At 40.4% G+C, this 12,500-nt stretch overlaps 1 protein-coding gene across 1 annotated transcript; it reads right to left on the bottom strand.

Annotated features, from left to right (window-relative positions):
- Positions 1-1,541: 1,541 nt before the first annotated feature.
- Positions 1,542-9,312, bottom strand: LOC138954626 (uncharacterized). The gene is made up of 5 exons (XM_070326426.1): positions 5,818-9,312; positions 4,972-5,189; positions 4,053-4,237; positions 3,480-3,640; positions 1,542-3,002 (listed from the first exon to the last, which is right to left on the bottom strand). The coding sequence occupies exons 1-5, from the start codon at positions 6,409-6,411 to the stop codon at positions 2,493-2,495; spliced, it is 1,668 nt and encodes a 555-aa protein (XP_070182527.1). The 5' UTR covers positions 6,412-9,312; the 3' UTR covers positions 1,542-2,492.
- Positions 9,313-12,500: the final 3,188 nt, after the last annotated feature.

Here is a 12,500-nt window from a genome sequence, read left to right as displayed (position 1 = left end):
AAAACGATCCAAATTTACGTTTATCTTATTCTCCATCATTTGCTGATTCCAAAAACATATAAATATGTTATATTCGGATTAAAAACAAGCTCTGAAAATTAAATATATAAAAATTATTATCAAAATTAAATTGTCCAAATCAATTTAAAAACACTTTCATCTTATTCCTTGTCGGTTCCTGATTCCAAAAACATATAGATATGATATGTTTGGATTAAAAACACGCTCAGAAAGTTAAAACAAAGAGAGGTACAGAAAAGCGTGCTATCCTTCTTAGCGCAACTACTACCCCGCTCTTCTTGTCAATTTCACTGCCTTTGCCATGAGCGGTGGACTGACGATGCTACGAGTATACGGTCTTGCTGAAAAAATGGCATTGCGTTCAGTTTCATTCTGTGAGTTCGACAGCTACTTGACTAAATATTGTATTTTCGCCTTACGCGACTTGTTACATTTAGTCAAGTTTTGACTAAATGTTTTAACATAGAGGGGGAATCGAGATGAGGGTCGTGGTGTATGTGTGTCTGTGTGTGTGTATACAGTGATTCCGAGAAAACTACTATACCGATCTTCATGAAACTTTACATGAGAGTTTCTGAGCATAATACTGTATCCCCAGATTTTTTTAACATTTTGTTTATACATGTCTTTGATGACGTCATATCCGGCGTTTTGTGAAAGTTGAGGCAGAACTGTCACGCTCTCATTTTGCAACCAATGTTGTTGACATTTTGGTCAAGCAGTCTTCGACGAAGGCCGGACTTTGGTATTGCATTTCAGCTTGGAAGCGTAAAAAATAATTGATGAGTTTGCTCATTAAAGTTGTCATTCAAATCAAATTATCGCAAAGAGATTGCATCGTATTCTTCATCAAATTCTAAATTAGAAAATATATACATATGACATGTTTACTCTTAAAATGTGATCACAATGAAAGAAAATAAGTTACTTTGTACTACGATTAAAAATTAAGAAATCGATCCAAACATTATTTCATTTTATTCTTTATAATTCCTCATTCCAAAAACATATATAATTATATGATATGGTGTCTTCAAAACAAGCTCAGAAAGTTAAACAGAATACAGAAAAGCGCGCTTTCCTGCTTAGCGCAATACGCTACCGCGCTATTCTGGCTTGTCAATTTCATTTCGTTTTGCACGTTAACAGTGAGCGATGTCCTTCTCGCGGGGAATGACGAAGCTGTATTGTCTCTGTGAAAAATTGCAGCGCGTTCAGTTTCATTCTGTGATTTCGACAGCTTGACTAAATGTAGTAATTTCGCCTTACGCGACTGGTTGGTATGTGACATAGCGGAGGGATTATTTTAACCAATGTAAAAGCCTGAGACGGTGGGGAGAACTTGTTTACTCAAGGTGGAGTAGGCCTTCAACTAACCAAACATCATGTTAACATAATTATGAAAACATAGAAACTGAAAGAAAAAACATAAAACTAACAAAATCTGAAGTACTCCGGACATCGCGCTCGCGTGGACGCTACAACCCCCCTCCCCTCCCCCCAGTCCACCCCCTCACACACACATACACACAAACCACACGTTAGCACGTATTTATGACATACGATATATATGGGTTGCTTGCAACAGATTACATCAATGCAATGCATTTCTTAGATCACAATTTTAAGCTGTGGAATTAATAACTTCTTTTAAGCGTGTTTTATTTATTTTCTTTGATACAACAACAAACAATAACAACATTAAGAACGTTAACAATTAAGCAGACTGCTTATGTACACGTTCTAAAATGATAATCAATACACATTCAGATAACAGAAAATGGCGAACAAGTGGTAACTTCAACACCTAGTTTCATAATATTTCATTCTTATTTTATATAAATAAAATGAAGAGAGAATTAATAACTTACAATAGTTAACACAAATCATGCAGTATTATATATACAGAGGCTCTTTGCTGAAACGTGTATAGTAGGTCGCCGTGTCGATGACGTACACGATGTTGTTTAATATCAACCATTCTCAGCAATCGAGTGCAATTGCGACGTCAAAACTGACGAAAACTGTACTGGCATATATTTTACTGAGAGTTTTTTTTCTCAAAAGTTTGTCTTCCTGTTTTCTGATCTATGTAAGGTTCCTCTTAATTGCTAAATGTGTTTCGGAATTCAACTTAGGTGCTTTTAAGGATAACGAATGTTTGAGTGACATAACACGGGAAAGAATGTTTTGGACTCAACTCTACTATTCAGAGTCATAGCAAGCAATGTCTTGGTTGTGTCCCTTGTGCAGTACCTTGTGCCTTTTCGTGCGGTATTGACACCTACCAGCTGCACCACGTATGTGTGCAATACATGGATGCAACAGTTTTATTTGCAAAGTTTAGATCGTGTATGTTTTTTGTTTTGTGTTGTGCTTTTTGCAAATGTGTCCGTCTAAATATAAACAAATGTAATGAAGAAATGACATATCAGTGCACTTCGTGTGTCTCAAGGAGTGAACAGAAAACATTAACCAGTGTATCTTTGCAGTCGTTTCTCCTCTTCCTTGTAGTCCTCTAGCCTAGCATAGTCCCAGCGCTCCGCGATGTTCATGTTAGTCGGGCTTAAATACAGCTTTTTGTCTTTGATCACTTCACGCGCGACTGTGACAAATGTATCGACCTGGTCAGTATTCTCTCTGTGAGAATTATCAAACAAGACATGGCGCTGAACCATCTCCTCTCCAAACTCTTCTCGGAGATGCTGCGGTAAACGAAGCTCGGAAACTGGGTCAGTTCTTTGCTGAAGGCTGTCACCGTGAGTGATGATGATTATCATATGTCTCGTAACATCTTCTCCCAGCAGTTTCTTCACTCTACCAAAAGTTCTGATTTCTTCGCGGGTTGATCGACACATATTGAGGACATAGCAGACAACGTCGAATCTCCTGGCAGCCTCGTCGTCGTTGTCATGGTCAGTGTGAGTGCACTCGTTGCCGAACTCTTCCTCGAGGCTGATGATTCCTGGACTGTCGACAACCTTTAAAACAGGAAACATAATTTGTTTTCACTTCCAGGATTTATATTTGAAATCACCTTTTGGATGTATTAAATCAGCCTACAAACAAACCGCCTAACCAGCTGAACCCTTAATTTACAGCCACACAAAAAAGAAACAAAGAAACAAACAAATAAGAAAACTAAGAACCCCCCGCCGAATAGCTCGTTCCCATTACTTGCGATATCCTTCTTCCTCCCAAGAAATGTTTCGCCACATGTAAATCAAACAATAAATAAATACAATCATCATGTAAAATAAAATCGCTACCCTCTGGCAGTATGCCTGACTACATCTGTCTCCGAGAAATCGGGACAAAAAGGGTATGGAAGGCACTAGCCCGGGGAAAAGTATTCCTCATACGCCGGGGAATCCTTGCCCTTGATCGACTTAAAAGGGCATGTTTCTCGCTGCAGAGAGGAAGAACAATTGAACAATTGAAGTTGAACACTTTCTTACCTCCACGATCCGACCGAAAAGCGTCCGACGGGCAGACTGACACGTACAAGTCGTCCTTGCGAAGGATGGTCTGCTCTCAAACACTTTGCTTCCCATGAGAGTATTGGCTGTGGCACTTTTTCCACTTCCAGCCTTTCCAACAAGTAATACACGGAGTGTTTCTGTAACGCAAAGAACGCGTCGAGTGTGTCGTTATTCTGACCATAACATTTAAAAATTATGTTATGAACTTAATATTCTATACCACTGAGAAAAATACAGATACGACATATATGCAGAGCACATCGACCCCTGAGCGTTCAAAACAACAACAAATAACAGTGAGAATAATAGCAACGACAACAGCAAGCGTTATTGAATGACCACTACTACCACCCCCATTACTCCCAGCAGCAACAATGACCACCACCAATAAACTGCTGTTACTATTATTTCTACACGAACTACTACTACTACTACTACCACCACCACAACCAACACCAACATCAATAACACCACTACTTCTGCTGCTGATACATGTACCAACTTACCACTACAACTACTTATTCTTCAACTGCTACTACTGAGTTATACCTCGTTTTTTATTTGTAGTGTCCCGACACTCGTTCGATAGACTAAAAATCAAGCGGGGATCGTAAAACTCTGAGACATCAACTGCAATGACAGCGTCTGCATGTGGAATGCTTTCCCATGGAGAACACGATCGAAACCAGTCTGCATCGAGGCCGTAAGCACGTTTTGCCTCAGCAGCAAGGCGTCTGAAATTCAAATGGAAGTTGCTTAAAAAAAAAAACCATAACAAAAACACCCACAAAACAAAACAAAACACAAGAAAGGAAAGCAAATTAAATAAAACTGAAACAGAACAGTACATAACATTACAACAACAACAAAACAGGCAGAATTGAGCAAATAAGACAAATCGGAAAACAAACAAAACAGTTTTACACGAGATGGTTTCATTGGAAAACTGCACACATTTTAACAAAGAGCGCAACGCTGACACACACAAGCAAATACAACTAAACTGAAACGGAGTCATTGCAATCTTGTACGCAAATCAACAACAAACGCAGAACTGACACACACCAATTACTATGACAACAGTAAACAGAAAGTGCCCTTTGCATTGTGCAATCTTATTTCATCCAAGGAGCAAGGATATCGAGCGGGAAAAGAGAGAGAGAGAGAGAGAGAGAGAGAGAGAGAGAGAGAGAGAGAGAGAGAGAGAGAGAGAGAGAGAGAGAAAGAGTGAGAGAGAGGGGGGGGGGATGAGACTTTTGTTTTTGACCCAAACCATGTTTTAAATGTTTAAATGACTAACCCTTTTAATCATACACAGCTTGAAGTCAAAATGAAAAAGTTTGTGGGTGTTTTTCTTTATTTTATGATTTGGTTCATTAATGCAAATATTGCAGCAAGAGAAACACTTATATCCAATAACACAAAACAAACACAATGAGGTAGAAGACAATGACGATGTATAACTTACTCTACACAAACTCGGATGTCTTTGTTCTCCGTGACGACACATATACGTTGGCAGTGACTGAGACGTTTGGCTGCTTCCAGCAATGCAATCTTGACTTTGGCCTCTGTGCGGCTATTGTAAGTGATGCTAAGAAGTTTTCCTGACTGTTTGCAAAGTAGTTTCGCAATCAAATGATGAAAGACGTGTTCATTGTCTAGGTCAGTTCGCAGGATCCACTCCTTCAAAAGAACGGTCAATTAAAACATCATCTATTCATTTCATTTAATATACATCTGTCAGGTGCTACGCTATTTCGCTTCTCTCAATTACTTACTGGAAGCAGTAACGTTATTCTGATCGACCGTTTAACATTGTGTGTCTTCTTTTATCTGTGCTCTTTCGTTTTACCAAGTCTCGATTCCTTCATAAAAGCCAAACAACAAAGTAGGGAGGGTATAGAGATTAAACGAGAGAGAGAGAGAGAGAGAGAGAGAGAGAGAGAGAGAGAGAGAGAGAGAGAGAGAGAGAGAGAGAGAGAGAGAGAGACAGAGAGAGACAGAGAGACAGACAGACAGGCAGCCAGCCAGCCAGACAGACAGACAGACAGACAGACAGACCATCGGACATACAGACAGACAGAGGGAGAGGTAGATAGAGAAAGAGAGAGAGAAAGAGTAAGCATAAGAGGAAGGAAAAGAGAAGGGGAAGAGAAGGCGAGTCGAAGATACAAATAGATAACGCGGAGGTAGGAAGAGAGACAGAGAGAAAAAGAGATGTGAGAGAAAGAGAAAGAGATAAGGAGAGAAACAGAGAGAAAAACAGAGAGGGAGAGAGCACAGTTTCGTATAAAACTACATCACAACTTACGTGCACCTTTCCTGGCTTGTCTTGCTCGAAAAGAAGACTTGGTACAACTGTTCCGGATGCCATTAGCGACACAGCGAAAGCCATATCATCAAAAGCGGACTTTCGCAACGGTGCGGGCCCTCTGTAGAAATCTCTGGCGTAAGCAAGCTGGGCACTTAGTTCCTCGTCTAACGCTTCAACCGTGAATTTGTCGTATGGTAAAGTACATGGCAACAGAATAAATGGACGATGACAAAAGTTTAGCAATGACGATGTAAGCATTCTCGCACATCTCATGGAGAACTGTTTCAGCGATGCGACCTTAGGTTCTCTGTCAACCGAGGCACCAGCAAACAAAGTCAGAATAAAAGGCTTAAGGCCTTCGCCTAAACAGAGGACTTGGAAGAGCCAGCAGTCCTGTGGGTAGGTTCGCACAGGTAAGTCCAAATGTAATGCCAGGTGCTCTGACATCCACAATGTGACAGACCTTCCATTCGCCCATCTGCCGAGAACAGCCTCCACTCTGTCTTTTACTTCTTGTTGTGATTCAAAATCTGGAATGGTAATACCAAAGAAGTGAGTATCAATTCTCTCCAAGAAGACATACTGATGCATTTCTCAATTATTTGTCATGACAAAATTCGTGAGGGGAACATTACAAGTTACCTCTGGGCGTGTGTCTTTTATCAGCTGAACATATCGCAACATAATGTGTTGAAATTTAACCAAGAACAGATAAGGGTACGCGACGATTATAATGTATATTATAAAACAATATTGTATTCAGTTGAAGAAAAAACCTATGACGTACACAATATAATATGTTTCAATACATTCCATTACTTCGTATTCTTTGTTCATGGGCTGAAACTCCACCGTTCACTCATTGGCTCACGTAAGTGTAGCCTATGCGATGCTAAACGTTTTTGCTCACGTAAGTGTAGCCTATGCGATGCTAAACTTTGTCTGTCTGTGCGTGCGTGCGTGCGTGCGTGTGTGTGTGTGTGTGCGTGTGTGATAGAAACTTTAACATTTGACTGAACACCGAAATACTCATTTCACCTGGTTATTTTTCAAGCACCATCTTCAAAATATTGAAGCAATGATCAACATTGTGTCGGCATGTGTGTAGTTAAAGCGTGTATCCAAAGAAAACGGGTGGTGGTGGGTTTTGAAGGGGTACAAGCAGTTGACTGGTTTGTGTCGTGTGTGGTATGTAGACCAGGTCAGGGGTCGCGCGAAGCATTGTGGTATACATAGATTCACTTCTCCAGTTCTCACCTCCGCATTCGCCGATTCGGGGAAGACGATTTCATGTTGTTCGGTTTCTAAGCTCCAGAAAAGTAAATAAAGAAGATACCAAAGGGAGATTTCCTACAATTTGATCTGCACAGCATTTTTCCAATGTCCACGCGAGGAAGAGCTGTCGAAAGCGCAGTGTCGATCTGGCAACAGTATCCCGGTAAGTACAGAGACAGATCTAGTGTATCCCACTCTGATAACGTGTCACCTACTGCTAATCCGTTTTGTTTTAATTTATTTTTATTTCAGCAGACACGGATGTCAAACACAGTGCTAGGCAGTCACCTCTAGTGAAATGAGTTGATCTAAAGTGCCTGTAATGTTTGGATGTCTTTGTTCGTGGTTCGATTTATGTGAATTTCAAGACTTGCAGTAGAGTCTCAAGTTTAAGTTTACTCTGCCCGAAAAAAACTGTCCACCATTTACAAGTTGAACATGCAGATATAAGGAAACGGAATGAATCTGTTCTCAAAGTCAAAATGATCACGATTTTTTCCTCAGATTCAAAACATGCACTGTCATGGTTTTGTTTGTACAATTTAGTAATAAGTCTTATACCTTGCAACAACTTCCTTGAACTTGAAAGACAGTTTTTGAATACTAGATCTGTATCGCGTTTCATTCCAGACTCGATCCTCTCTTTGATCTTTGATTATCCCCGAGTACGCAGTAGGAGGGTCCAGCAGACTTTAATTGTGTGTGTGTCTGTCTCGACTTAACAGCTTATTGCTGGGAAACTACTGGGCGCAGTTCGTTCAAAAGTTGATACACTAACTTGATAATAGGTCCGATTGATCGTATTAAAACTTCATAATGTTACCTGGGACCAAAATGCGAAATATTCCACAAAAACGACTCTTAACGGCGGGCGCGATTCGCGGTGGGATAGAACAGCCGTTCGGCTAATCCGCCAGCCAGCCAGCGACAGCGACACCAGGCTTTGCGTGCGTGCGTGCTTTGCGTGCGTGTACCACTGTGCGCGAGGAGTATAGGCATTTGAGTTCACTGGCGAATGATAGAATTGGTGGCTTGGTGGAAAGCGTTTCCGACTATGGCTAAAGTGATCCGGGTTCGATTCCCGGCATGGGCTGTCTATTTTTTTTTAATTTATTTTTTTTTTTAATAATAAATTCTTGTTTACTATTGTTTATTATGAACGTTTTAATGTTTTATTTTACTGTAATAATGTTTTTAATTGTGTAAAATAAATAAATAATTTTTTTTTTTTTTTTTTTTAAATCCAAGGGATCTGGGTTCGATTCCCGGCATGGGCGGTCTATTTTTTTTGTTTTTTTTGTTTTGTTAAATTCTTGTTTACTATTGTTTATTATGAACGTTTTAATGTTTTATTTTACTCTAATAATTTTTTTAATTGTGTAAACTAAATAATTTTTTTTTTTTTAAATCCACGTGCACAAGACAACAACTTTCATACTGGGGGAGCGAGCCAGTCTGAAGAGTACTCGGGTCCAGCGCCAGCGTTTTTTATACTGTTTGCTGTTTACGCACTATCATGATTCGCTATGTAACGTTTGGTAAGCTTACCTTGCAACAGCTTTCTTGTCTTTGTTTGCATTTTCTTTCAAGGCAGTAAAACGTAAGATTAGATTCTTTCGGACAGAAGGTAGAATGCGAGTTTTGAGACAACGACAGTCGTCCAAAGAAAGCTTGCTGTGGGCACAGTGGCATTTGTTTGTAAATAATGGTACATGTGATTCTGTATTTTTCTGCGGTTGATGTGGTTTCTTTTTTCCTCTTGTTTTTTTCCTCCTGAGTTGATCGTTATCGGTGCGTCCCGCTAGCGCTACGTGTCATTTGTGCTACGTATCATTTGCGCTATTTTCTGTAGTGCTTTCGACACAAATTGCCAAAAACAGTAGTGCTATCGGCACGTAGTGCTATTGCCACAATTCACACATGCCATTATCACTACGTCTCAATAGAACTACGTGTCGATATCACTATTTTTGAAAAACCAATGTACTGTAGCGCTACGTGTCGATAACGCTACGTGTCGATAGCACTATACTACATGTTCAAACGGCAGACACTTCCCTTTGTGTGTGCGTGTGAGTGTGTATATATATTGTCTGCATGGCTGTCAGACGGATCTGTATGTCTGTCTGTCTCTGTCTCTCTCTCTGTGTCTCTGTCTCTCTCTCTGTCTCTCTCTGTCTCTCTCTGTCTCTCTCTGTCTCTCGCTCTCTCTCTCTCTCTCTCTCTCTCTCTCTCTCTCTCTCTCTCTCTCTCTCTCTTTTTTTTTCACCACGTATTTATTTCATGGTTGTTGTTGGTGTTTTTTTTCTTTTTCTTTTCTTTGTTCTTCCCCCATCTTCCGTGGTTTGTATATGAGTCTGTGGCCTTAGTACAGTATAATAAACCATTCGGAGCTATCTCTCTCTCTCTCTCTCTCTCTCTCTCTGTCTCTCTCTCTCTTCTCTCTCTCTCTCTCTCTCTCTCTCTCTCTCTCTCTCTCTCTCTCTCTCTGCACCTCTCAATCGGTCTTTCTCTGTACCTCTTTTACATCGCTCTCTCCTTGTCTCTCCCGATCCCCTCCCCCTCTCTCTCCCCATCTGTCTTTCTGTTTTCTCTCGCTCTTTCTTTCTCGCTCGCTCTTTCCCCCTCCCCACTCTCTCCCCCCCTCTCTCTCTCTCTCTCTCTCTCTCTCTCTCTCTCTCTCTCTCTCTCTCCGGCTCTCTCGCATGATACCGTATATACATACACGGATGTTTTTCTGTGTCGTGTTGAGTTTGTGTGTACGATACCGTGTGTACGTATGCGTTTGTGCGTGTGCGTGTGTGCGCGCGCGCGCGCGTGTGTGTGTGTGTGTGTGTGTGTGTGTGTGTGTGTGTGTAATGAAGAGAGAGGGAGAGAGAGAGAGAGAGAGAGAGAGAGAGAGAGAGAGAGAGAGAGAGAGAGAGAGAGAGAGAGAGAGAGAGAGAGAGAGAGAGCGGTAATTGAATTTGCCTTTTACCGAATGAAAACTATTGTCAAAAACAGTGCATTAAGAACTAAAACCAACCAACCATGAAATAAAAAGCACCCTCCATCCCTCTCTCTCTTTCTCTCTCTCTGTTAACTGTCTCTCTCTTCCGCTTTCTCGCTCTTTCTCTGTCTGTCTGTCTGTCCCTCCCGCCCCCCTCTCTCTCTCCCTCTCTAATTTCATAAAAGAATTTGGGAGAGAAGAAAAGGTTTCAATATCCTCGGTTATACCTTGTGTCAATATTTGTATTTAAAAAAATATGCAATAACACTGTCTTACAGTTTGTCAAAAACAAAGCCCTTTTTTTCTAAACAGATCAAAATCCGAAAGAAACAACTGAAAATCATGCAGAGACTTTCTTCCAAAAAGTACAAATCTCTGGCAAAGTGAAAGGAACAACAAAATAACAAAATATTCCTTCAGAGAGAGCGAGAGAGAGAGAGAGAGAGAGAGAGAGAGAGAGAGAGAGAGAGAGAGAGAGAGAGAGAGAGAGAGAGAGAGAGAGAGAGAGAGAGAGAGAGAGAGAGAGAGAGATCAAATCAAATCAAATCAAATCAAATTTTATTTTTCGAGTGTTGTGGCATAAGCAATACAACGAGCTTTTTTTCAACCAGCCCTCGCCCAGAGAGGGGACTAATCTAATCACATATTTACACGGATATTCACGTAGAAAGAAAAAAAACACCCAAACACGTAGAGAGAGAGAGAGAGAGAGAGAGAGAGAGAGAGAGAGAGAGAGAGAGAGAGAGAGAGAGAGAGAGAGAGAGAGAGAAAAAGAAAAAGAGAGAGAGAGAGAGACAGGGGACAAGTTTCTCACAGGTCATCATGCCTTCTTTCTTTGCGATTGAAGATACATTTTGATTGCTAATTGTCATCTTTCTTACACTTTTGAAGAAAGTTTTAAAGGGATTGGAATTCAAAACAAAGGGCGTTTGACTCATACATAGCATTGCCTTCTTTGAACTGCACAGACGTTTGTGTGTTCAACAACATCACAGATGAGAAAAGTTCAGTCAACTGGGCAGGGGTGGGAATAGGGGTGGGTTGAAGAGTGGCATATTTGAAAGAAGAGAGGAAGTGCACCAGAGAAAAATATATGCGTTATACGTTAGTAGTTCCAGGAAGGCATTATGCCACACACATTCCAAGCAAACGTGAGCCGAGTGAGATGATGAATAAAGAAACATGTATCCTTGTGTGAAACTGTTCATAATGCATTGGGACACATTTTGAAAAACTGTAGCAGAACTTATAGAAACGCACAAAATATGTTGGTATGTGGACATATTTGGACGAGAAAGGTGGACGGAGGATCTGCAAGAGCACAGTAATGAGGAGCCCGTTTAGACCTCAGTAAAATGTTAATTTGGTATTCACATTTGACAGACAAAAGTTCGTTACATTGCCCTGGTGTTTGTTTTGGGGTGGAGTTGAAGAAAAGGGCAGTGAAGCTAAGGCCAAACAAAAACATGTTGGTTCATGGTAACGTGACCAAAAAAGGTAGGTCGGTTTTTTTTATTGCTTTTTCGTTTTGTTGTTGTTGTTGATTTGGTTGATTTTAAAGGAGGTTACTTCCCTTAGTCTCGGTAAGGTTCGCAATATGTGCCAACATTTTTTAAAATTTTTTTTAGAAATGAAAATAACCGTCTTAGGGTCGGCGTGCAAAAAATAGGGTCGGTCGGGTTACCCTAAACCAACATATATTTTTGTTTGGCCTAAACTGATGCAACGTAAATTTGGAAACATACAGCTAATCACATATTATAGGTATGACCACCAACCAATCTAGATACAAACGCATGATAACTAGGAAGGCGCTAATTCAGATGAGGAAATATTTCCTGTGATACCCAGTTGCTAGTATCATATAGTAGCTAAAATATGATGCTTGGAAAAGACACAGATTCGAGATCGTTAACACAACACTGCCGTTGTTTTACGGTTACACATCAAAAGCAAAAAGCTAGGAACAAGTAGGTGGCAATGAAAAGTTATACTTTGATGCAGCACATATCACATGATATAGACCTTATCATTACTCTTCTTTTCTCCATCCATCCCATCCGCCCCTGGCTAAAAATCTTAACAAAATCTTACAACGACTATACTCATCAGGCTAAACGTGAAAAGAGAAACATGTCCTGTGATGTCCTTTCATATTGCTGATATCAAAGTGTTGAATCGACCAAAGTTCAAGTAAAGTAACGGGTAGTAAAAGCGAATCTTAATAAATGTGGCAAAAAGTGTGCTTTGATGGGAAACAGATTTCTGCTCAATTTGAGTACGGTCCAACTTAGGTAACAGGAAGTAAAAGCATTACAGTTAGACTTTGAACGGAGGTTTGAGAGAGAGAGAGAGAGAGAGAGAGAGAGAGGAGAGAGAGAGAGAGAGAGAGAGAGAGAGAGAGATAACCCAGAAC

The sequence above is a fragment of the Littorina saxatilis genome, unplaced genomic scaffold (genome assembly GCF_037325665.1).
Source record: "Littorina saxatilis isolate snail1 unplaced genomic scaffold, US_GU_Lsax_2.0 scaffold_485, whole genome shotgun sequence".
Classification (NCBI taxonomy): Eukaryota; Metazoa; Mollusca; class Gastropoda; order Littorinimorpha; family Littorinidae; genus Littorina; species Littorina saxatilis.
This window is presented reverse-complemented; position numbering and strand designations above follow the sequence as displayed.